The sequence below is a fragment of the Necator americanus genome, chromosome X (assembly GCF_031761385.1).
Source record: "Necator americanus strain Aroian chromosome X, whole genome shotgun sequence".
Classification (NCBI taxonomy): domain Eukaryota; kingdom Metazoa; phylum Nematoda; class Chromadorea; order Rhabditida; family Ancylostomatidae; genus Necator; species Necator americanus.
In genome coordinates, this window is record NC_087376.1 from 20,437,840 (window position 1) to 20,460,814 (window position 22,975).

The 22,975-nt window shown below is 41.6% G+C and overlaps 3 protein-coding genes across 5 annotated transcripts; all 3 read left to right on the top strand.

Moving 5' to 3' along the window:
• Positions 1–1,368: 1,368 nt before the first annotated feature.
• Positions 1,369–21,819, top strand: RB195_024409 (uncharacterized protein; the record flags this gene model as incomplete). 2 transcript variants are annotated; one of them, XM_064212173.1, is made up of 11 exons in its annotated part: positions 1,369–1,699; positions 1,757–1,873; positions 2,434–2,511; positions 2,569–2,779; positions 3,038–3,119; positions 3,292–3,442; positions 3,986–4,142; positions 7,848–7,927; positions 7,991–8,123; positions 18,406–18,497; positions 21,599–21,819. In XM_064212173.1, the coding sequence occupies 11 exons, from the start codon at positions 1,369–1,371 to the stop codon at positions 21,817–21,819; spliced, it is 1,653 nt and encodes a 550-aa protein (XP_064068053.1). The 2 variants fall into 2 exon arrangements, with proteins under 2 accessions (XP_064068053.1, XP_064068054.1); XM_064212172.1 differs by lacking the exons at positions 1,757–1,873; positions 2,434–2,511; positions 2,569–2,779; ... (1 more) ...; positions 3,292–3,442; positions 21,599–21,819 and adding exons at positions 5,736–5,847; positions 21,179–21,294; positions 21,369–21,555 and having other exon boundaries at positions 7,828–7,927; positions 18,406–18,478.
• Positions 21,820–21,936: 117 nt separating this feature from the next.
• Positions 21,937–22,302, top strand: RB195_024410 (uncharacterized protein; the record flags this gene model as incomplete). Its single annotated transcript, XM_064212174.1, has 1 exon — positions 21,937–22,302. The coding sequence occupies one exon, from the start codon at positions 21,937–21,939 to the stop codon at positions 22,300–22,302; it is 366 nt and encodes a 121-aa protein (XP_064068055.1).
• Positions 22,303–22,319: 17 nt separating this feature from the next.
• RB195_024411 (uncharacterized protein) lies at positions 22,320–22,955 on the top strand (the record flags this gene model as incomplete). 2 transcript variants are annotated; one of them, XM_064212176.1, is made up of 1 exon in its annotated part: positions 22,320–22,955. In XM_064212176.1, one exon carries the CDS (start codon positions 22,320–22,322, stop codon positions 22,953–22,955), a length of 636 nt encoding a protein of 211 aa, XP_064068056.1. The 2 variants fall into 2 exon arrangements, with proteins under 2 accessions (XP_064068056.1, XP_064068057.1); XM_064212175.1 differs by having other exon boundaries at positions 22,524–22,955.
• Between the last annotated feature and the right edge of the window lie 20 nt (positions 22,956–22,975).

The window sequence follows — 22,975 nt, forward strand, 5'->3', positions numbered from 1 at the left end:
TTCTTAGTAGAGGGGTTACGTCCGGTGTGAGCAAACGAGTAGTGAACCAAATCAACAGTGTGAGAGTGGTGGTCGAAGGTTGAAGAGGAGTTTTGCAAATGTTTATTGTAGCAAAGATTACCTGTTAGCACAAACTTCTTATGAAAACACATGCTTACAACCACATTAATCTGCACATTCTTCCATCACGGCAGACTTCTGATAACTTACCGTATCTGGGTTCACACCTGAGTCTTTGGTCTCACATAGCCTGTGAACAACATTTGTTCTGGGAACTCGCATGTTAGCTTTAGTTGCGCGTCGTTTGGACCAATCTTAGCATCCGGTAACACTCGTGGCTTTAACAATGCAATCCTGATTCTCAATTAATTCAAGCTCAAGCTGAATCATAGAGAATTTTTGACTTTAATCTCACGACCACTTCTTCGTTGTATTTGATGGCTATGATTTCGTCCGACATCACCTATAGGTAGTGCTGCATCGCTGTTGTTTCGAAGCGTACCAGTTGAGCCGTATGGACACAGGCAGTTGTTAACTGAGTTACTGCACTTACAACTGATTCTTTTTATGTAGTTATGAGGCTGAGTTGGATCTTCCATGTAAAAGGCACAATCCGTTACAATGAAGCGCCTTTTTACATCCTAAACCGTTTGTTTGCGATGACACTCGCCAGTTTCAGAATTGAGATTACAGTCATGTTAAATGCATCTGTTTTGACAGGCGCATACGGCGAAGACGATAAGGTGAATCGTGTTTCGTTGAAAATTTACATCTGTTTCCAAGTTATGTTAGGTACTCCAGTGAGGGATTGAGGACATCTGATCACTTCGCACACCCTCCTTGTTATAGGTATTTGTGAAGCTATGGATGGTGCTTTGAGGGTATGTGTTCGCGTATACAAGTCTGACTGTTACCTGCAAGTGGTGGCCTTGCGTTTACTAAACGCAATCAAGCACTTTAGTATACGCATTAGAAAAGTGCGAACTATATAACCTGCACTGTTATATGGCAAAAGCTTCCCATACGTTGTAAAAAGGTGTTGTCGTCCAGCATCATGCCAGAACCCATCACTTGAAAAGTCGAATGCCTGAAGGAAACATGGAATCTTTGGCGACAAGCATCTGTCTCGTTACACTGAACTGCTGGTCGCTGTCAAGTGAACTCCAACAAGCCGCTCTATCTAGACTTCTGCGATATCTGCAAACACCGTTTGCATCATTGCAGGAAACATGCATCTGGGATCGGCCTCTCATCAATATCGAGATTTACGCCAACTACAACTGATGAAAAGAAAGTAGAAAGCTGTGCAATACCAGTTAGAAACGATTATAACAACTTGGTGGCGAAGTTTGGATCAACGTCGTCAAGATGCGCCTTTGTACGACTGCGGGATTGCAAAGGACTCAAACTCTGGATCGTTACTGCTCACGCCCTACCGAGACCGCTACGGACCGCAACAAGGATGCACTTTATAACGAACTCAATATGTTGATATCCAAGACACCAAGGCAGCAGGCGGTAATTGCCGGAATTGATGCGAATGCAAAGATGGGACTTGAACAACAATCTGATGGGCTTGGAAGATGTTTCTATCCCATGGAGCAAACATCGTACAACGAAAATCGTCTGATAGACCTTTGCGAGCAGACAAACCTCATCATTGCATCCACATTTGAAAGGAATCATCGACGCGATCAGCGTACGTGGCAGCCTTATTAAAGCCAGAAGAGCAGCGAAAGCGATGCTGACTCTTAAGCCTCAGCTCGATTGCATCCTGACAAAGAACATCCTCTTGTCAGAAGTCCGAAAATCAACAGCTGTCTGGGACGTCGCATTCGATTCCGACCACCGATCAGTTCTTCTCAACATCATAGTGTGTTTTCAGAAAAGGACTCGTGGGGCTCAACATCAAGCGAAGCTCGATTTGGCATGTCTGGAAAACGAGGAATATAGAAAGAAGTTCCGCCAACGAGTATCAATCAATATTGGGTTAAGTATCAGAAAGAGAATGGTTGACGCTGCCTCTTTCACTAAATGCATTCAAGAAGCTGCAAACCGAAGAAGAAGTTCTCCATTGCATCTGCGAAGACAATATCCACGTACAATTCCGTGTGCCTTACCCGCACTACTAGTGACTTTACCCAGGAGAAGCATCTGAAAAGGGAATTGCGTCGTCAGCTGAAACGTGATCGTGACAATGAATGGACGTGTATAGCGGCAAGATAAAGAGGTGTTCCTCTGAACACTGCCAACGGACTCGTTGTCGCGGAGACAACCCTGCCACCCAGAAGGAACACTTCAACAATTTGCTGAACCGACGAGAGCCGTCAGTCTCTGAACTCGTGCACGCTCAAACACAGACATATACGGCGGTCAGCGACGACGGAGTCCGACGGAGTCCGACGGAGTCGGAGGTTCTTGTTTGTATTCAAGAGATGAACAATGGAAAATCTGGCGGAGACGGTGGAACTAGCGCAGAAATGCTGAAATCTTTTCCTCCTCCCAGGATCGGTGAGATGACGAAGATCATTCGTTCAATATGGATTGACAAAAGATACTGACTCGTAGAGGCACGCTTTTACAATTGCTCTCCACAAGAGGCTATCCACGGAACTCACGTCACGGAACCCAAGAATTATCGAGGAACATCATTGCTGCGTATAATGTACGAGATCTTCAAGCGAACCACCCTTGATCAACTAATCCGACATCGCGAAGAAACTACCAGTGACGAGCAAGCCGTCTTTCGCCCTGGTCGATCAATGACTGATCATTCATTGTGAGGAAAGTGTTTGAAATCTGGCAGTGGTATTCGAAGTCTCTACAGTTAGCTTTTTTAGTCTTCGAAGCCGCTTTCGACGACTCACCGAGGCCGTCTTCTCAATGCGCTTCGCCCGATGGAATTCCACTAGATTTCGTAAGCCTAGTAAACAACATGAATAGAAGAACAACTGCTGCGGTTCAAACGCCAGTCGGATGAACTACAAGTAGAAACTGGCGTGCGACAATAGACCGTGGGGGAACCCTTTCTGTTCAGCTTTGCTGTCGATGACATAATGCATAGAACAGTTGAGCAGTGTCATGTTGATGTCATTCTAGCACCGTCTGCACGTCTCTTTGTGAGTCTCGAGTCTCGGTCTGCGACTCCGCCCTGATAAATGGAAGCAGATTTGGGTCTTCAAGAATGTCAACGAGAACCAGGGAGGACGTATAAGCTATCGAACTCGTGGATGAGTTCTGTTATATGGGCTATATGCTGAAAACGACGGCAACTACGAGAGAGATATTCAGCAAAGATGCGCTGAAGCTAATTCGGCATTCGACTCACTGACAAAGTGCTTGTGGTCGGCCCCTATCGACTACAAAGCCAAGCTGCAAGTCTCCCTATCCGCAATTCGTCCTATCATGATGTACGGATCGGTGACTTGGGAAAGTGGACTTGGTGTACCAGCGGATGACACGTGAAGAACGTCAACATCCTGCCCGGCCCCCTAAAGTAGTCACGGAAACTGCCTTCGCTTCTCTGGTCACGTTATGAGAAGTACCTCATCGTCTTGCTCAAGTTGTTCTTAGGATACTTCCAGATCGTAATTGGTAAAGGGCTCCTGGTCGTGAAAGAAAGTTTTGGTCGGAGGTGGTGAAGGAAGATCTGAAGACGCTTAGCGTTGACAGCCAGTTCAATCGAGACGTGAAATTCCGCCGCATGCGGCATAGCGACTGATGGGTAGATCCTGTGCAAACTCTAGCTGAAGATCGAACAGGATATGCTCGATTATGTTTAAGGACGACGCACCCCAGAGAAGATGATGATGAGAAGAGAAGAGCTGCGTGCGGACAGCTCTGCAGATTAAGTCAAGTATGTGAATAGTAGAAGGTGCAAGCTGGTTATGACGGGAAACCCGCGAAGCACCACATTTACCTGATAGATGTGCGTTTTTGTCGTTCTTGAAGTTCTCAGTGACTTTCTTACATTTGAATGCTACAGCTGTGAAAATTACGGCACAAATTAGAGCTGCTGATGAACCAGGAGGAGGAGCCAGTTCGAACGAGGTTGCCGAAATGGCCGAACGACTTAGCCAATTGCTCTTACGCCCTCTAACCATTAAACGTTTGGTTGGGATGGTCGATATCATCGTTTTCAAGTAAGTCATCACTGCCACTCTAACAATGGCAGTAGTTGGCTAACGTGTGGATTCTCTAAAAGACTCTTTGTGAGGAGATAATGGTGGTCGCAAAAGTCAGGTCTTTAGCACGTTATTGATTGCTCTTTAGTGCTGGTACATTGCAATCTAGGCAAATGCACCTCAACCTTGTCATCTGTCATCTTAGCATCATCACATAATATGATCTCCTTCGTGCGTCACGTCATTTAAGTATAGTTTTTCCTTTCGCTTTGATGAAGCATCAATAAATATTCTCAAAGGCGCTTTCTTGTTCGCTTTTCAAATGCCAGAATACAGTAGAAAAATACGGGACTGCAGTAGACTCCTACGGCGCTAATTTCAGTCTCTTCAAACTGCTCGATAAAATCAGTTTCTTCGTTGTTTTTGAGGATCTTGTTGTACCATTCACGCTACAGATGGTTTTGCCGGAGCATTTTTTGCAGCAATCAAGCTGCGCACAGCTACAGCATAGTCATTTTCAAGTTTAGAAGTGTTCTCTTTCAAAGTATACGGAGCAATTGTGCGCCCTTGTTCGAATGAAATTCTGTTTGAACCTTCGTCAAGTTATTTTTGGATCATGTCTCCTTTTTAAGACGCTCTTGTTCGCTGTTTTCGTGTACAGTACTGGGCCCGTAGCACAGAGTGCCCTTCTTGTTCTCTGTATGAACAGCCCCTTTTCTGTTTGTCGCCAGTCCGAATACTGTTTTGCGGTATAGAGGTCGCTTAAGGGCCTTTATTAGTAGGGAAGGACTAGTTACTAAATCATGATGGTGGTCCACTCCTACTAGAATATGTGGTTTGATGTTGTTTTCTAAGTTCCATGTTTGCCACACAAACACAGTTGTCTTTGAAATTCGACAACTGGGCTGAGGTTGACGCTTGGAAACCCACTTGTGATCGCAAGTTTAGTTTGATTTTTAATGTCAATCACTTCACCATAGACTGTACAAATTCTCATATGTACTCTGTGACCTTTGAAATACTCAATATGTACCAAACCAAACCAATACCTCAATACCAATTCCGAACATAGTTCAGTTCATTTGTATGTCTAGGTAGGTCAAAAAGTTCGGCTACTGTCTCTTCAATCACCGTTTCCTTGGCTCCAGAATCGGTGAATGAAGCATTTCCTTAATTTTTGTTTTACCTATTGCGATTCGAAATGTTCACTTCACTTGTCATGTGAACTTAAGTTATAAATGCAATGTTCGGGTGCGTTATATTAGCTGAATTGAAAAGTTCTGAGCATTTTTTGCTCTGTCTCGACGATGAAGTTAAGATAGTTAGGAATAACTGATCAAATATGCGCCGTTTCGTTTGATAACCATTTTGATGTCCATTTTGGTGGCAGTTTCATAATTCCGTAATTAAATTGAAGAAGTCCTTGTTCTTATTGGCAGAAAACTAGGTCACCACATTTTCACAAGCCTCTCTTGAGACCAGTGTTGTTCCGTCATCCATTTCTCAAATCCTTGAAAAGGTGATATTCACCTAGCGCCAGGTCTGCTATATACGGCGGGTGCGGTAAAACTACCCATTCCAGCTCTCGGGGCTTCTGACACATCGTTGAAGATGTGTGCAACCTAGCGTTATCTTGATGGAGCAGAACACTTTTTCCATTGGCCAATTCTGTCCGCCTTTGGTTGATCGCCTGCTTCAATTCGGTCAGTCGTTGGCAGTAGAGGTTGAAATTAGGTGTTTGGCGCGATAAAAGGAGCTCATAGTAGATGATTCTCTCCAAATCCCACCAAACAAAACAGCAAAAGCGCGAAAGTTCGACCTTCATTGAATCTTGGCACAGAGATTGCAACTTGTCGATTGTCAACTTGAAGCAAGAGCAAAGATTGTTAACAAACAATGCAAGAGCCAAGATTGTTATTACGGCTAACGTTTCGGCGTTATCGTTTTCGTCAAAGTCTGGAACATGAGATCATTTGCATTATCTCTTTTTAAATGCCTCATCCATAACAAGTCATCATTCCCTAAGCTGTTACATTCAAAATCTAGGATGGTACTTTGGTCAGCAGTTTCGAAAGCAGTCTGGTTTTTGGCAGCCTAAATTGCCACGGTTATATGAGCATTCTTTAATTGTTTTGTGCCGACCGTTCTGGTTTGTCATTGTTCTGCACAACAGTGGTGGATGATGACACTTGTGGCAAAAAATGCATTACTCATTGGATGGAGGTCGCTGGCTAATATATTTCTCTCTTAAAATACTCACTTTGTTGTTCACTGAGTTACCTGGCCTGCCTTCAATATGGCCCTTTGCGGTAACATTTTTCTTCATCAGCACCAGAAGGTCCTCGATTGTTCGAGTCTTCTGCCACATATCAGAAAAGGTTTTGTGATGTCTTGTGAAAATTTAGTTAATATGGTTTCGTATCATATGGGGTCACAGCTATTTCGTACATCATACCTTGTCGATTTCATTTGGTTGACCAACCTTGGACTCGATCAAAAACTGCTAAACAGCTGCTTGCGGAGTTGTTTGCTGGTTTTATTTACCAATTTTAGCATTATCTGAGACCTATTTGTAGTTTTATTGCAATATTTTTCCTGCAATGTCTTTATGATCTAGTTGTAGTTCTTTGGATTCAGTTTCCAACCTCTTCCTCTCAAGCACCGATTGAGTAGTAAGATTTGTTTCTATAACAACTAACTTCTTTTTGTGAACTAGCGTTTCGAAAACCGCCCATTGTTCCGCAAGCTCTTCAGCATCTTCGTGAAATTTTGGTAGTGATGCCTCATGAGGTTCAATCGATCGGTGACGGAGTTAATCTGTTTGGTCCTTCTCGAATCGACTGAGTTCGGCAATAATGACTTTGAAGTATTCGGTTCCCATTATGGTTGCTAGTATGTTCGCCATCATCGTTTTGCGTGTGTTGGACTTCTATCTCGTCAGAATTGTGACATTCACTTCTTGAACAACGGGTAGTGTAACCAACTTTTACACTCAGTCTGTCTAGAGTGTATCTTCTTTCGTCTAATAGAGAAGTTAGCATAAATATGAGGTCATTCGCCTCCGCAGCAGTTGCTTGCAGCTAGATTCATCTTCAGTTTGCTCTATTTCGAATGTTGAATCTCACTTTCCAGATTTACTTTTGCAGTTTTTGTACTCGTCCCATATCTCGTTGTACAGCTTTCGCAGATTTTCCCTGCCTTCTCTGATCTGCATGATACCGCTCCGTAACTACTGAATTACACTTCTCTTAGCTCTCTTCATTTATTGTGGGATAATCACCTCTCGCTGTGTACTCCTTGTATCTGAAGAGCGTTGGTGGGCTCAACACGATTCGCGTCTTGTAGAATTGAATAGCCGTTTTTTTTATTAGCTGAAGTTTTCAAAATTTACTCTAGTATAGTGAAAGATTTAGCTCCATGATGCTTGACCATTTTAGTGGATGCGCGTGCTGCACAGGTAGTTCTGGTAAAACTTTTTTTTTCACTTGTGACCTGCATTCACTGGCTTGTTCTTAACAGCATTTTAAAGCAAAACCGAGGTTACGAGGTTATGACTAGTCAGAATAATCCAAAGTTCAGAGACACGGTAATAGTGGGAAATGAGAGAACTTGAAAAAAAACGTTTCAGATAATCTTTCTTATTTCTGATTGACGATTCCAGTACTCTTAGTGTGGGGCAGCAAAATTGAAATATAGATTTCAGTCAACACCATCGTTCTCCAGAACAAGAGCTGGACCTCCATGCACAAGCATGATGTTACACGACAACTCATTGTTCTCACAAAAAAACCGTGACTTGCAAAGTGGGAATTGTCTATTTCTTTCACTATGAAAGCCGTAACAACGAAAAAAAGAAACTATTGTAGGCAAAGCCGATAATTATCGAATTGTTCGTAAAGTACGCAATGAAAAGCTGAAGAAGGGCCTTGTACTATCGTTGAACCCGCCTGATGTGCGCATCCGCGCTAACTTCCGTCGTTGTGATCTTTGGAACAGTAGGTGAGTTCATTAACTACATGTACATACAACACCGCTACTAACTTGTGTCCCAAAATCCGTCGCAAACCGTCGGAATTCTTGGAAGTGGTCAAAATTGAATTTTGAAAGTACCATTCGAAAGTAAATGAGCTGCTGATTTCAAATACACTTCGAGAATTTACTTTTGGCAAATGTGTGGCCTAAAGACGGGCAAAGTTTCCTCAAGCCCCGTTAATTACTTTCACACCTCCGCAATCCTGACATTGGCATATCTCGCGGATACATTTGCATGGAAGGAAGGGGTGTTCAGGTTTATTTCTCAAAATTGGACAAAATGTTTATTACATCCGTAATCAGGAGGTCATTTAGAGCATTTTGATACCCCACATCATATGTTGGTTCGTAATTTCCATTCTCTTAAGAAATTTACGAAAGTGCTCCATCGAAGATTAATAAAAAGCCATACTTTCCAAGATGAGAAATATCTCCTTGGAAATTTTCCAGTGAACAACTTGCACTTGACAATAGCTTATATTGTAAGCTTCTAGCTTTGAAAATGTCTGGTTTTTCCAGTGTCAAACTTACAACATTACTCTATTTCGTTGTTTGGTCCAATTTTTGAGCAGCTGTCAACGGCTTAGAATTAACGCTTAATTCTCGTGATTCAGTACTTGCTTAGAACTCTCCTCTCTTTTTCGAGAAATGAATTAGGCGCCAACATTGGATGACAGCTGGTCATGGTTGTCGAGTGACCGAATTGGAGAAAATTTTCGTCTGTTTTCACAAAAAAAAAACAAAAAACAGAAATTTTTGCAGCCTCTATGAATTTTTTCAGTAAATCAAATACCCAGTTCTTCTCACAAAGAGACGCTCTTTCGAATGATGTTGAATTCACTTTTTACAAACTTCAAAATTTCAACACTGACTCCGCCCTCTTATAGAGCAGGCGATATTCTATAGCTGGAATGGTTATCGCGGCCTAGGCACGGTCTGCCAGGCATCTCACACCTTCGATAGGTGAGTCCTCTGGCGATTCGGCGTCACAGAAAGACAATAATGTTTGAACATAAATGAACAGTGACAACAATTCTAAAGAGTTCTCAGTCATCAGAACTATACAGCTTCAATTTCACAAACATTCGGAAAGAAATACAAACAAACGAAACAAACCTCCTGAAAAAGACAGACATGTAACAAATTAAGACGTTTTATGGAAGAAAAAATCGTAACTTTTTTAATTTTTGGATTTTTTTCGTGTCTTGCAGTTCAATTCGAATAATATTCACTTCTTCCTTTTCTTCTCTCTCCTCTTCTTTTTGTTTCTTGGTGTAGTTTCGTCAGTCATTTTCCTTCCTAGTCGTTTCAAATTATCACTGCTGTTTTTACAAATAAGAACTCTTTAGAATTCTCGTAACCGTTCATTTATGTTCAAACATTATTGTCTTTCTGTGACGCCGAATCGCCAGAGGACTCACCCATCGAAGGTGTGAGATGCCTGGCAGACCGTGCCTGGGCTGCGATAACCATTCCAGCTATAGAATATCGCCTGCTCTATAAGAGGGCGGAGTCAGTGTTGAAATTTTGAAGTTTGTAAAAAGTGAATTCAACATCATTCGAAAGAGCGTCTCTTTGTGAGAAGAACTGGGTATTTGATTTACTGAAAAAATTCATAGAGGCTGCAAAAATTTCTGTTTTTTGTTTTTTTTTGTGAAAACAGACGAAAATTTTCTCCAATTCGGTCACTCGACAACCATGACCAGCTGTCATCCAATGTTGGCGCCTAATTCATTTCTCGAAAAAGAGAGGAGAGTTCTAAGCAAGTACTGAATCACGAGAATTAAGCGTTAATTCTAAGCCGTTGACAGCTGCTCAAAAATTGGACCAAACAACGAAATAGAGTAATGTTGTAAGTTTGACACTGGAAAAACCAGACATTTTCAAAGCTAGAAGCTTACAATATAAGCTATTGTCAAGTGCAAGTTGTTCACTGGAAAATTTCCAAGGAGATATTTCTCATCTTGGAAAGTATGGCTTTTTATTAATCTTCGATGGAGCACTTTCGTAAATTTCTTAAGAGAATGGAAATTACGAACCAACATATGATGTGGGGTATCAAAATGCTCTAAATGACCTCCTGATTACGGATGTAATAAACATTTTGTCCAATTTTGAGAAATAAACCTGAACACCCCTTCCTTCCATGCAAATGTATCCGCGAGATATGCCAATGGCAGGATTGCGGAGGTGTGAAAGTAATTAACGGGGCTTGAGGAAACTTTGCCCGTCTTCAAGCCACACATTTGTCAAAAGTAAATTCTTGGAGTATATTTGAAATCAGCAGCTCATTTACTTTCGAATGGTACTTTCAAAATTTAATTTTGACCACTTCCAAGAATTCCGGTTTGCGACGGATTTTGGGACACAAATTAGTAGCGGTGCATGCATGAATGTAGTAAAAAAACAGTTTGGTCCACTCGACGCTGTGGAAAATCGTCAAATTTTTGGGAGATATGTCCAAGGAGTATATACGTATTAAAATGGTATTTCCAGTGATCTAAGATCTAGTTGTTTGTGAATGTGAGAAACCTGAAGAATTGAAATGGCGCAATTCAAATGCATTCATGTCTGGAGTGTAGTGGCGTTTTATCCTTTGCACTAACCATTGTGGAAGGTTAGCTGAAAGGACACTGCCTCTGGTACGCGCAAATAGAACACGTCATACAGTTGCATGGATACAGTGCAAATGAAAATCGCGTATTCTTTGACAGAAGATAAAAAGATGAGGATCAGTGTTTTTTTTTTGTTTTTTTTCCATGTCACACCTCAATTTGATCTCTATTATATAGTTTACGCTTCAGTATATTCGTATGCACGTATCTATCGATTGTATATATACAGAACTCTTAAAATCTATCACTAAAGTACTTTTTGGAAAAATTGCCTGTGGCTCACTTTGGCATGGCTGAATCCGAGATAACTGTGCCCCAAGGATTTATGATTTTTGACGTTGAAGAGTAAAATGATAGTTACATACCCGAACGTGCATACCATTGCAAACTGTTATCTCTCACAGCCAAAAATGAACTGAACAAACTGTTATCTCTCAGAGCCAAAAATCTATAGCCTTGACGATCCTGCCACACATCAAGTTATTGCTGTGTTGCCGCATTGATTACTGCATCCGAACAAACTAAGTTAAAAAATGAGGAACTACTGCAATATAAATCTGAGTAGGAGTTCCAAAATGGGGTCTAAAATTACGTCAGGAATGTGCAGCTGTATAGTTGGTCAGGATCCCACTTTCATTATCAGAATCCTTAATTTCAAAAAATTCTAGGAATTTTTTAGGACATTCCAAAAATAAAACACAAAATCTTGAAGAATATGGCTCTACAAGTGCTTCTATTCTTTATAAGTATTCTTGTGTATAGTTGTTCTATTCTTTTTAAATGCACTAATCAATGCGGCAACACAACAATACCTTGGTGTGTGACTTAGGATACCTAGTAGGCCGGCATACTTAAATGATAAAAACCCTCCGTGAACTCTGTGATGAAATTTTGAATTACATAACACTTTTCGAAGTCAACACTACTCATTAGGTCTCTTCCATCTGAAAAATATATTCATTTGATATTTGAAAAAGTTTCGATAGATCGCAAAAAAATAAGCTCTTTGTAAAATCACATGAAAACTCCTCATCTTTACGGGTTCAGAAGTGACCGCGGCTGATACATACTCTAGAAGAAATTGAAACAAACCACAGAATTGTAATTGTTCTCTAAAGTGATCTGTAGAGCGAAGCCATACTTTGTTTGTTAACGATTTATGATCTTCCAAAAATCAAAATAATGTAATGTAGTAATGTCGTACATCGATGTTGTAATTTTAAATGCACAAAACGGAAAATCCTATGGAGCTAGAAAATCAAGAGACAAGGGCATCCCACATCAAATACTTCTCTTGCAGATTTGATAACAAAAAAATTTTAAGTTACTAATGTCGATCGTTCCTGGGCCTGAAACATGTTGCTTCAGTCAAATTCTCAACATCTTAAAGGCATTGATTTATAGCTTTGAGAGATACCAAATTGTTCAAAATAGTACGCTTATTACGAATATGTAACTTTCATTTTACTTTTCAAAGAATGTATTCAAGTCAAAAATCATACATCTTTGCGGCGCAATTACCTCGGAATCAGTCTTGCCAAAGGTCAGCCACAGGTGAGTTTTTCAAAACTACTGTAGTTTTATTTTTAAGGAGTTCTAACTTCAATTACACAATCGATACAGCCCGTGCACATGAATATATTGACTTCTAGATTTTGTAATAGGGATCAAATTGAGGCGTGACATAACAAAATGTGAATAACACACAGTTCCGCGTCTTTTTTATCTACTGGCGAAGAACTAGTTGGCGAAGAACTAGTTGGCGAAGAACTAGTTGGCGAAGAACTAGTTATTTTGTTGTATGTAATATTATGCACTTATGTGCAGAGCATAATACCCGTTATAATATGCATACACTATCTGCTGGGATTGACGAAAGATTCCTGATCAGGTTAAAAGTAGAAACACCGAACTACCCCGTTTTTTACAGTCTGATTAAAACGCATAAGCTTTCAAGTAACGACCTACGCTCAACGTCAGCGGAGACATATAAAATAAGGCCAATAATAAATTGCGTAGGAGGGCCAACAGACCGTTTCCCTTGGTTTCTAAATAGAATTGTGAGTCAACTACTACCAAAGTGTCTTCTCATCTATCGAGCAGTTCACAATTCCTTGAACGTCTTAAAAATGCAAGATTCGAAAAAAATTGTGTCATGGAGTCATTTGACGTGACGTCTTTCTACACAAATTTTCAAACCAAACAGGCGTTACAAGCGTTATCTGAAATGCTAGATAGACACGGCCGTAGTATAGAAACTAAGCAAGCAACGTATAATGATCCTGATCAACGAATGCATCCAGTGCAACATTTTTAAATGGTCAGGAAAATTTTTCTCTCAAATAAGAGGACTTGCTATGGGCCAAAGGTTTGCTCCAGATCTTGCCGTTTGCTTTATGAACAGAATAGAACAACCAGTGATTGAATGTCATCCACAGATGTACTGCCGTTATATTGATGATTGCTTCATTATAACATCAACGCAATCCGAAATGGACGAATGCTTTAGAACTTTGAATGAACGATCGCAGTACATAAAACTCACTCGAGAACAACCAAAAGGTGGTTGGCTGCCTTATTTAAATGCTCAAATAAAACTAAACAATGGCATTGCAAGTGTGAAATGGTATCGCAAGGAAAGCTGGAAAAACACACTGATAAACGCAAAGTCAGCCCATCCTAATGGCATGAAAAAGGCAATTATCCGAAATATGACCAAAACAGCAACAGCAATGTGCACAGGGGGTAGAGAACGGGAAGAATCACTAAAACTAGCCACAAGCATAGCTAGTTCAAACGGTTACTCGAGATTGAAATCTAACATCCAATCGAATTACGAACAACACAGTGAGGATCCCACGTGAAGGTAGAATTCCTTTGTGCATCCCCTGCATCTCGTCTCTGACTCCTTAACTGCTGCTATACACCGGAGTCTTCTGCAAGCACAGCTGCAAGATGATGTTGTGTATAGAAGAGGGATACAGGATAGGAAGATTTAGACTAGGGGACCGGAATGAAAATCGCAATCGTCTCGCTGGGCTGTTGTCCGCCGCTCGTCTCTTTCGTAAGAATTCTGTTTTCATAAAGAAAGATCATCGTTGGTGGACATGGGAATGGCCCAATGGCGCAACTGGTGCGGAGGTCGACCACATAGTCACAAACCGGTGTTGTTGTCTACTTCACGTATCGGTGTCTCCTTCGTGCAAAAACACGAATTAGCCACACGAAGTCGCCTACGACGACTGCGTTCTCGAGGACTCCTTATCCCAAGGTGACTGGCACATCGAGGAGGACCCAAACGTGGATTACGAGGTGCTGCTCTGAGGATTACGAGCGTGTGCTAAACGAGCCTTGAAGCTGCGCACGGAAACACTTGGATCGAATTTCGAATATCACCAAGGAGTTGTTCGAAAGAAGAAGGACTTTGAGGCTTGATTCGAATGCATCGCACATTAAACGGTTAGTAGCAAACACTAGCTGCAGAAACGCGTTGCAGGAGGATCTTTTGAAATACAGGCAGAAAAAGATTCTGGAAGAAGCTCAAGGAAGTCTGAAGAAGTGATGTACGGATCTCTGCGAATATAATATTCCGTTAGCAGCCTTCTTGAGCGGGTTTCGCACCTCTTCTCGTCATCAGATGGAAATCATTACAGAGAGATGCAACTCGAACTTCTTCCATTCATCAACTCCTGTGTCAAGCCCGATCATCCTCACTAGTAAAGCTTTACCACGGATTCCCAATTTGGAAGAAATGAATGGAGCGCGGTTCACATGACCTCCTACCTTCAAAAAGAAAGGATCCCAGGCCAGTGGAATCCCTTTCTCACGCGCATAATCTACAGCGTAGAAGCGAATGCAATACTGTCAGCGCTGGTCGATCAAGGTGTGGACGTGTCGCATGTGAGGACATTAGCCAATTGCTACGATCAATGCACCACTTGAATACAGCTTTTCCAGCGCCCCTCACCACATCCATAAGAAAGGTGGTAATTGGTACGACAAGGTGGTACTATATCGCCACAGCTGTTCACGGCTGCATTGTAATGGATAATTAAATCACTTTCTCGGGAAGAAAGGGAAATACGTGTTGATGGAAGATTTCTTTGCAATTTTCGATTCACGGACGACATCGTTCTCTTTTCGAGAAGTACCAATGAAGCAGAAACAATGATCAAGGAACTGAACGAAGCAAGGAAAATAATAGGACTGCGAATAAACAGAAAGAAGACACAATTCATGAAGAACGCCTACTGCGAGGACGGAAGAGCACAACCTAAAGGCTCCCAAATCGTGGAAACATCGTCATACGTATACCTCGGACGTTCTATGAATATGGAAAACGACTTGAAGGAAGAACTGAATAGAAGGATTAGAGCAGCGTGGGCAGCATTTGCACCCGTCAGGGATGCTACAGACCTAGAGCTACGAACTGACAGACTAAAATTTCCGTGCCCATATGTTTGACTCGACAGTTCTTTTAGCGCTCTATCACGCAGCGGAGACGTGGACAGACACCGCTGCCACGTCCAGAAAGCTACTTCCAGAGCTTTTGCAAGATGTATTCTGAAGTTTAATCTGCGCACACAACACCTAGCTGGTCTCTTCTGCTCGAACAATGTTTTGTCTTCACGACCAAGCGGAGTATATTTCGAAAGCAGAGCATAGATGGGCAAGTTACATTATGAGAAGAATCCACAATAGATGGGCTTAAAGAAGGTTGGAGTGGAACTCAAGAGATGATAAATGCCCTCGAGGGAGACCACCGAGGAAATGGAGTGATGTGTTCGCTACACGGATGGCCCAGCTGGAGTACAGCTCGGGGACCTCGTCAACGTCACTCGCAAAACCTGAGAACATCTTGGATGACAATGGCGAGGGAGCGAAACGAGTGGAAGAGATGCTGGGCCCCCACTTCCAGTGAAGACGGGTCATCTAATTATCCAAGTAAGTAAGAAGGCAATCTTGAAAGGTTTTGCGGCATACTTGCTGCTGGTGTCAGCACTACATCGGAGGAATATTCAAACTTGATTTTGCAACTATCTTCCTCCTATACCACCACAGTACAGCTTTTCTCGCCTTCTCTCTTAACAATTAACATGGAACGACATGCTGGGACGAAATGACCTGAACGTCATCATCATACTGCCAAAGATAAAGATCCTTCGTCAGACCATGTAAACATCTAGATACTACTAAAGCGACTCTCTGCATGCGTGTATCGAATTTCTGAATAAGCCGTCTGGCAAGTCCTGAATCACTACTCAGACTGAATCTGCAAAAAAAACAGAAAGAGGAAGAGCATGCGACCTCACTCCTTGCTGGTCCAGTCTCTATGTTTTTGACACCATCGCAATTTGGTGCGAACTCGTTGTGTCTGCGGGTGTCAGCCGAACACAATATACGGGTTCTCGGGCAAAGAAAGGTTGTCTCCGGCCATGTTCTAATGCAGAACACTACCAGAATGCAAAATAACCGCTTGCTGATTGACACCCGCTGCCTTTCCCCATTCCTTCAACTGCCTCATGTGGCAGGGCCGGGAGACCTCTCGCAAGATGGTCCCGCACTTTCATTTATTTCCACAGAGTTGCTGATATGTTATGTTACTTCACTTTTCTCATCCTTAAATTTTGCACACCAGTGTTAATATAGGGACTAAGCGCGCTATTATGCAGCATGCTATAAACATCCTCCTATAACAAGGACTGGATGGTACTAAACTTCTTTGTTAACGGTTTTCTTTAAAGAATGCGCTCTACTTGAGATAAAAGAAATAGTCGTAACAACGCGCGAGCGCCGCCCGACCCGACGTGGGGCATCGTAGCCAGCAAGCACTAAGCGTGATGTACCTTGTTTCATGTGTGCACCCCCAAAAATAATAGTTTCTTTCTCTGCTCGGCTTTTTCTCTCTCATTACGCAGTGAGGTTCCCACAATCATTACAACTCATCGCGTGTAGTTTCATTTCGGAGAAATAGAAAACTATATCAGTACTTCCCAAACTCGACGTTCTTTGAGTTATAGATTAGAGATTAGATTATAGAAGAAGCGTTTTGAAAAAATGAACAAATATTATTATTAATAAACTTGTTGATAAGAAACTTCACAATTTCTGAGAAGAGATAACACGAAGGAGAGAACTGGTAATCGAAGAGACTAAGAAATTAAGGGCAGTGTCTAAAGTTAAATACAAACTTGTTGTTCTTATTCTGCTGCTAACAGTGACCGCAGTGATTATTCATTGTGCCGTGAGTGAGTAATTAGATCTGGCCTATATTTGGTTACAGTTACAATCCCTAGATTAATTAGAGGCATCACAGTCGGCTGGTAGCGAGGTTACGTGGCGCGTCCCCACGTGCCGGATAGGACGTTAATTGCGAATCTAAAGCGACGTAATGCCTGCCCGCAGATGGGTTCAGGGGATGGACTCCGTGTTTCTGCTGTGCCAGGACCGGCACATAATACTTCTGTATCCCGCACATCGGTCCGGCCAAAAGCCTGCAGTCGAGTGACTGGAATGTGCAAGGTAGGAGGTTTGAAGTCGCCCTACAGGTGAGCTCCACCTGTCATCATCACGGTCTTCAGTGCAGGTGAGTAGAAGATGAGTCTCTTGCATTCAACGTTACTGTTAACGTTAACGTCTATTACTGCCTAACACTAGTTCTTTCCTGAACTAAAGACTATTTGTAAATAAACTATGGATAATGGTACAAATTAGTATAAAAAAAGAACCTGAATCAGCCAATTTTTCAGGGTATTCCAGTAAATGCCCCGACGGTCAAAAAGCTTTTTAACCAGATACAAGGAAGGTCAAAGTTCAATCAAGATACCCTGCGTTTCAAAATGGGCAAGAGATATTTTTGCGCGTTCCCCTTCACCAAGCAAGGTTGCAAGTTGGGGCATTGGTTTGGCGACCCATATTGGACAGGGCTCTCACGCAACGCGTTACCATTGCAGCCCAACAGAATTTTTACTGCTCCAAAAATCTCTCATTTAGTGACATTCAATCTGTTAAAAACAAAGAGCTAAGTTGTTTGAAACCTCTGCGAAATGAACTTTTCGTTACTGATTTGTCGAGAAATACGTTTGATTTATTTAATTTTTTTATTGATGGGTTACATTATGAGACGAAGCGATATTAGTGGTCCCAAAATAGCATTAAAGTGAATCTCCAAATGGTAATAAAACGTCCTCAGTCGGAGGTAGCTGTCGACGAGATGGACTGCACTGATGGCGCTCAGCTAAGTGAGCATTACGGACGTAGACCTGTAAAAGTTACGTACAAATGGACTTGGATGGGGGAACGGACGAATGGAAGAAATGTTCAGGCCAACGAAAACAGTACTGGCTATTTAAATATGTTAATAAGTAATACAAAAACATTGCGCTCTGCTTATACCGGCTTTCTCACCTTCGGTATTCGATCAACTGATGAATTGTAAATTATTAAGTTTTAAGCTAGTTACCAGAAACATACTTCCATTATTGAAATAGATTTTTTATAGAAGAGGTCGCTGACATTTACAGGGAAATGTTTTCTTCCTTTTCTTGCATTGCTTGTGAGGTTTTAGTGTTGAGCATCTATTCCAATTCAAGTATTCTTCACTCTTTTTTTAGTCTTATGCCCATGGTTTACAGCTGTTCGGCAAGTTTGAATACTACGGCCCAAACATCAACTTCTGCAATCGATTCCAAAATAGAGCGAGCTATGGTAAGATTCTTCAACAAAGGTAATTGTGTTAACAATATCTCCCTTCAACAAGTCTTCAAAACAATAACAACATTCGGTCGATTTTTCAAATACCTATTGGCACTATTCATAGCAGTAAGCTAACGAACTAACATAAATCGCGTTTGACACTTGCTTATGCTGATGAACAGTACATGTGATGCTGATGTACTACTGAGTGCATACTGTATGAAAGCTTGAGGTTGAATGCACTCTAGTTACACGGACAGGGTTAGGAAAAGCAACAGTAGCACAAATATGGATTTTGTTATTAGATTACCAGCTTGAACGTCTGGCTAAAGCCGGACTTGAGGCTTTTTTTTGGTTTTCGCTTCGCTCGTCTTCATCGATCAGTAAAAAATGACAGTAGCGACATTTTTTTGTAAACTTAGAATTTTCTTTTTTTTCAGTCAATGCTTTCTTCAATTTTTTACCCAAAAATTAAAGTATAGATGAAATATTTTATGGTGTTTCCCTAAACGCGACAGTTCTATATTTGGAAAACAATAGAACTTGGTTTAACATCTATGTTTCTCTCAAACCTCCACAATTTGGAAACATTATTCGTAGTATGAGTTTCCTCCGTTCTCAACTATTAGCAAAGAACGATGTGCTAACATGAAACGACGTAAATATCACTATCGTAGTGATAAACATAACGTCCTACGTCAGATCGCGTAAACTGTTGGCTTCTATATATTGCATTTAAGCAGCCGTTCGTACGTGTGTTTCCTCTTTTTGAAGAAGACATATCATATCATATTTATATCTGTTTCCCAGCAAGGAGACATGCTGGGAAATAGATATGCAAAGGAATCGTAGAAACCCATTCTGTCGCGTTGGAGTTGCCGCGCACCAATCCGACGCAGTGGAACTCGTCTCACCCAATTTTACCGCGTTAGGGCTCCAGCGCACCACACCGACGCCATAGTATTCGTCTCCCTTTCTTTTTGGAATATCTTGAACACAAACATGCACAGACGCACAAACGTGACATGATAAGCCCGTGATTATATAGCATGATAGTTTGCAAATTTGAAAGTATACGTTCACTTAAAAATTTATTTACGCTCACTAACTTATGACAGAAGCAAACTTGTCTTATCAAAGCCAACAAACTTGGATAACTTTAGCAGTGGTCAAGTGGTAGAGTGCTCGCCTATCAGTTGCATGGCTATGGTTGAGCACATCACCGGTGCAGAGTTTTGCATCATTATGGGGTATATTCCTGGCACACAAGCACACAGACTAAGCGCGTTATTATAGAGCATGGTGATTGTATTATTATGTGATAGTGTTGAGAAGAATCGATTTAACAGGACCAAAAGAAGAATCCGAAGGTTTACTACGCGTACAATAATCTGAGCAGTTTTAAAATGATAAAAAAAAAATAAACGAAGAGGTAGCTTTCTGGTATTAAACAGAAAAAAAAACTACATGGAACGGAGTAGTAGAAATAAATGATAGGAAAAATTAGCAAACGAACAAACGAAGTCTTTGCAGAGCGTTAAAAAAGATAAAAGCTGGATGCGATCAGTTTTAGACCTTTGTGTTCACGTAATGCTAAAATCAAACGTTTAAAAAATTTTGTACTCGAATCTTCTTCTCTTGCCATACTTAAATTGAGTTCTCTAACATTTCTTCGGAACCTCATTTCCTTTGGAATACATTTCTTTGGAAACAAAGCCAAAATAATTACTTCTAAATAGGTAACATCAGTAAAATCTGGAATAAAATCGTTAAAAAAGTAATGTCTAGGAAATATATAACGGTGAGATGGAAATGCAGGAATAAATATTTCAATCTGTTGCACTTTTTCCACATTTTCCTGTTTCTGTTGTGCTTCAACAGTAGTGCCGATCCAGGTGCTGTTCTGGAAGTGTAATATAATGCCTAAATAGGAAGCCTACTGATTATTGGAACACTTCTGAACACTCGTTCACTTTTCCTTAAAAAAAAAATGCGGTTGTGCGGAGTTAGTTAATAGCTCAAATAAATGTTTAGTTAACGATAGTTTAGTTGATAAAATTTAAAAAAAAATTTGAACTTTTCTCTATAATTTGAGGCTACAGAATTGAGTTTTTCTTTTCCTCACAACGCTTTTTTCGCCCATTTCTTGAAGAAATTTAAGCGCTGATAAAAGGTCTAATATTTTCCTTTTCAATGGGGTCTGTACTTCACTTGGAGAATATTCAAACTTAATTTTACATTTGTATTCCTTTGGTGCCATTAAAATGTGGAGGCATTGTATTGTGTACTATCATATATATATATATATATATATATATATATATATATATATATATATATATATATATATATATATATATATATATATATATATATATATATATATATATATATCTATATATATATATATATCGGGGCCGCGTATACGAGTCTGATTGTTACCTGCACGTGGTGGCCAGCTTTAACTAAACGCAATCAGCCGTTCGAGTGTACGCATTGGGAACGTTACGAGCTATATAACCTGCACTGTTATATTGCGAAAGCTTCCCATACATTGCAAAAAGGTGCTGTTGTCCAGCACACCGCCAAAGTCCATAACCTGAAAGGTCAACTGCCTGAAGGGAGCATGGAATCTTTAGCAACAACCATTCGTTTCGTCACGCTGAACTGTTGAACACTATCGAGTGAACTCCAACAAACCGCTCTATCCAGACTTCTGCGATAACTCTATGTGCCTTTTGCTGCACTGCAGGAAACACGCATGAGAGATCGGCCCTTCATCAGCATCGAAAATTACCATATACTGCGGCGATGCTGATGAGAGCAAAGTAGGTGGCTGCGCGATAACTGTGAGGAACGATTACAAGAACCTGGTGGAGCAATTTGGCTCAACGTTGTCTAGATGCGCCTTTCTACGACAGCGGGATCGCAGAAGACGTAAACTCTGGATCGTAAGTGCTCACGCACCTACGGAAACCGCTGAGGACAACAGTAAGGGCGCCTTCTATGATGAACTCAATGCGTTGATGTCTAAAATACCAAGCCAGCAGGTGGTCATTGTCGGAACCGACGCAAATGCGAAGATGTGACTCGCACAGCAATCCGATGTGCTGGGAAAATGGTATTATGCAGCAGAGCGCACATCGGACAACGATGACCGTCTGGTCGACTTGTGCGAACAGACGGGTCTCATCATCGCTTCCACATTTAAGAGGAACCATCGACGCCATCAGCTCACGTGGAAGGGATCAACCTTTTTAACGCTTGAACAGCAGCGCAAGCGGAAGATGAAGGCTCTTAAACTTCAGCTCGACTACGTTCTGGCGAGGAACGTTCCTCAGTTAGATGTTTGAAAATCTAGAGCTGTTTGGGACGTCGCTTTCGACTTTGACCACTGTCCACTTCTTCTCAGCTTCAAGATATGGTTCCACAAGAGAAACTGAGGAGTTCCTCTTTAACCGAAAATCGACATGGTAGCTCTGAAAAACGAAGAATGCAGAACGAAATTCCACCAACGTGTGTCTATTCATGTTGGAGTACAGACCAGGAAGAAGCTTAGAGATGCGGATTCCTTCACAAAGTGTATCCAGTACGCTGCGAAGGAAACGCCTCCTGTTCTATTGCCGCGGAAGAAGTTTGTCTTTGCATCTGCGGAAACAAAATCCAAGTACAATTCTGTATGTGTCGCGCGCAGCGCTGGTGACTTCAACCAGGAAAAGCGTCTTAGAAGGAAGCTGCGTCGTCAACTGCAACAAGACCACAATAACGAGTGGACGTCAAGAGCGATGGAGTTTGAGAGGGCGTGGGAGGACATGAACCCACGGAAAGCCTACTAAAACAGTATAGCCACAAAATGAAAAGATATTCACCTGTCCTTAACACTGCCAATGGAGTAGCTGTCGGTAAAGCAACCCTTCTAATTTGGAGAGAACACTTCAAAACTTTGCTGAACCGGCTAGCACCGTCAGCTTCTGAACTCGAACACATTCATAGGCCGACATATGCGGTTAACGAGGAGCCACCGACCGAGTCGGAGGTCCTGGTCTGTATTCAGAAAATGAAGAATGGAAAATGTGGTGGAGACGACGGGATTAGCGCAGAAATGCTGAAATATCTTCTTCGGTCTGGGAATCGTGAAATGACAAAGATCATCCATTCAATATGGATAGACGAAAGGATACCTGATTCGTGGAGGCACGCTATCATAATTCCCCTCCACAAGAAGTCATACGTCACGGACCCCAGCAATTATCGAGGAGTCTTTTTGCTGCGTGTTATGTACAAGGTATTGGAGCGCATTATCCTGGACCGACTCATTAAACATCACGAAGAAACAACGCGCGACGAGCAAGCCGGCTTTCGTCCTGGCCGATCCACGGTTGACCAGGTGTTCATCGTCAGGAGAGTGATCGAAATCTGGCAGCGGTATTCGAAACCAATGCAACTAGCGTTTCTGGATTTTGAAGCCGCGTTCGACTCTTTTCACTGAGGCCGTCTTCTCAACGCGTT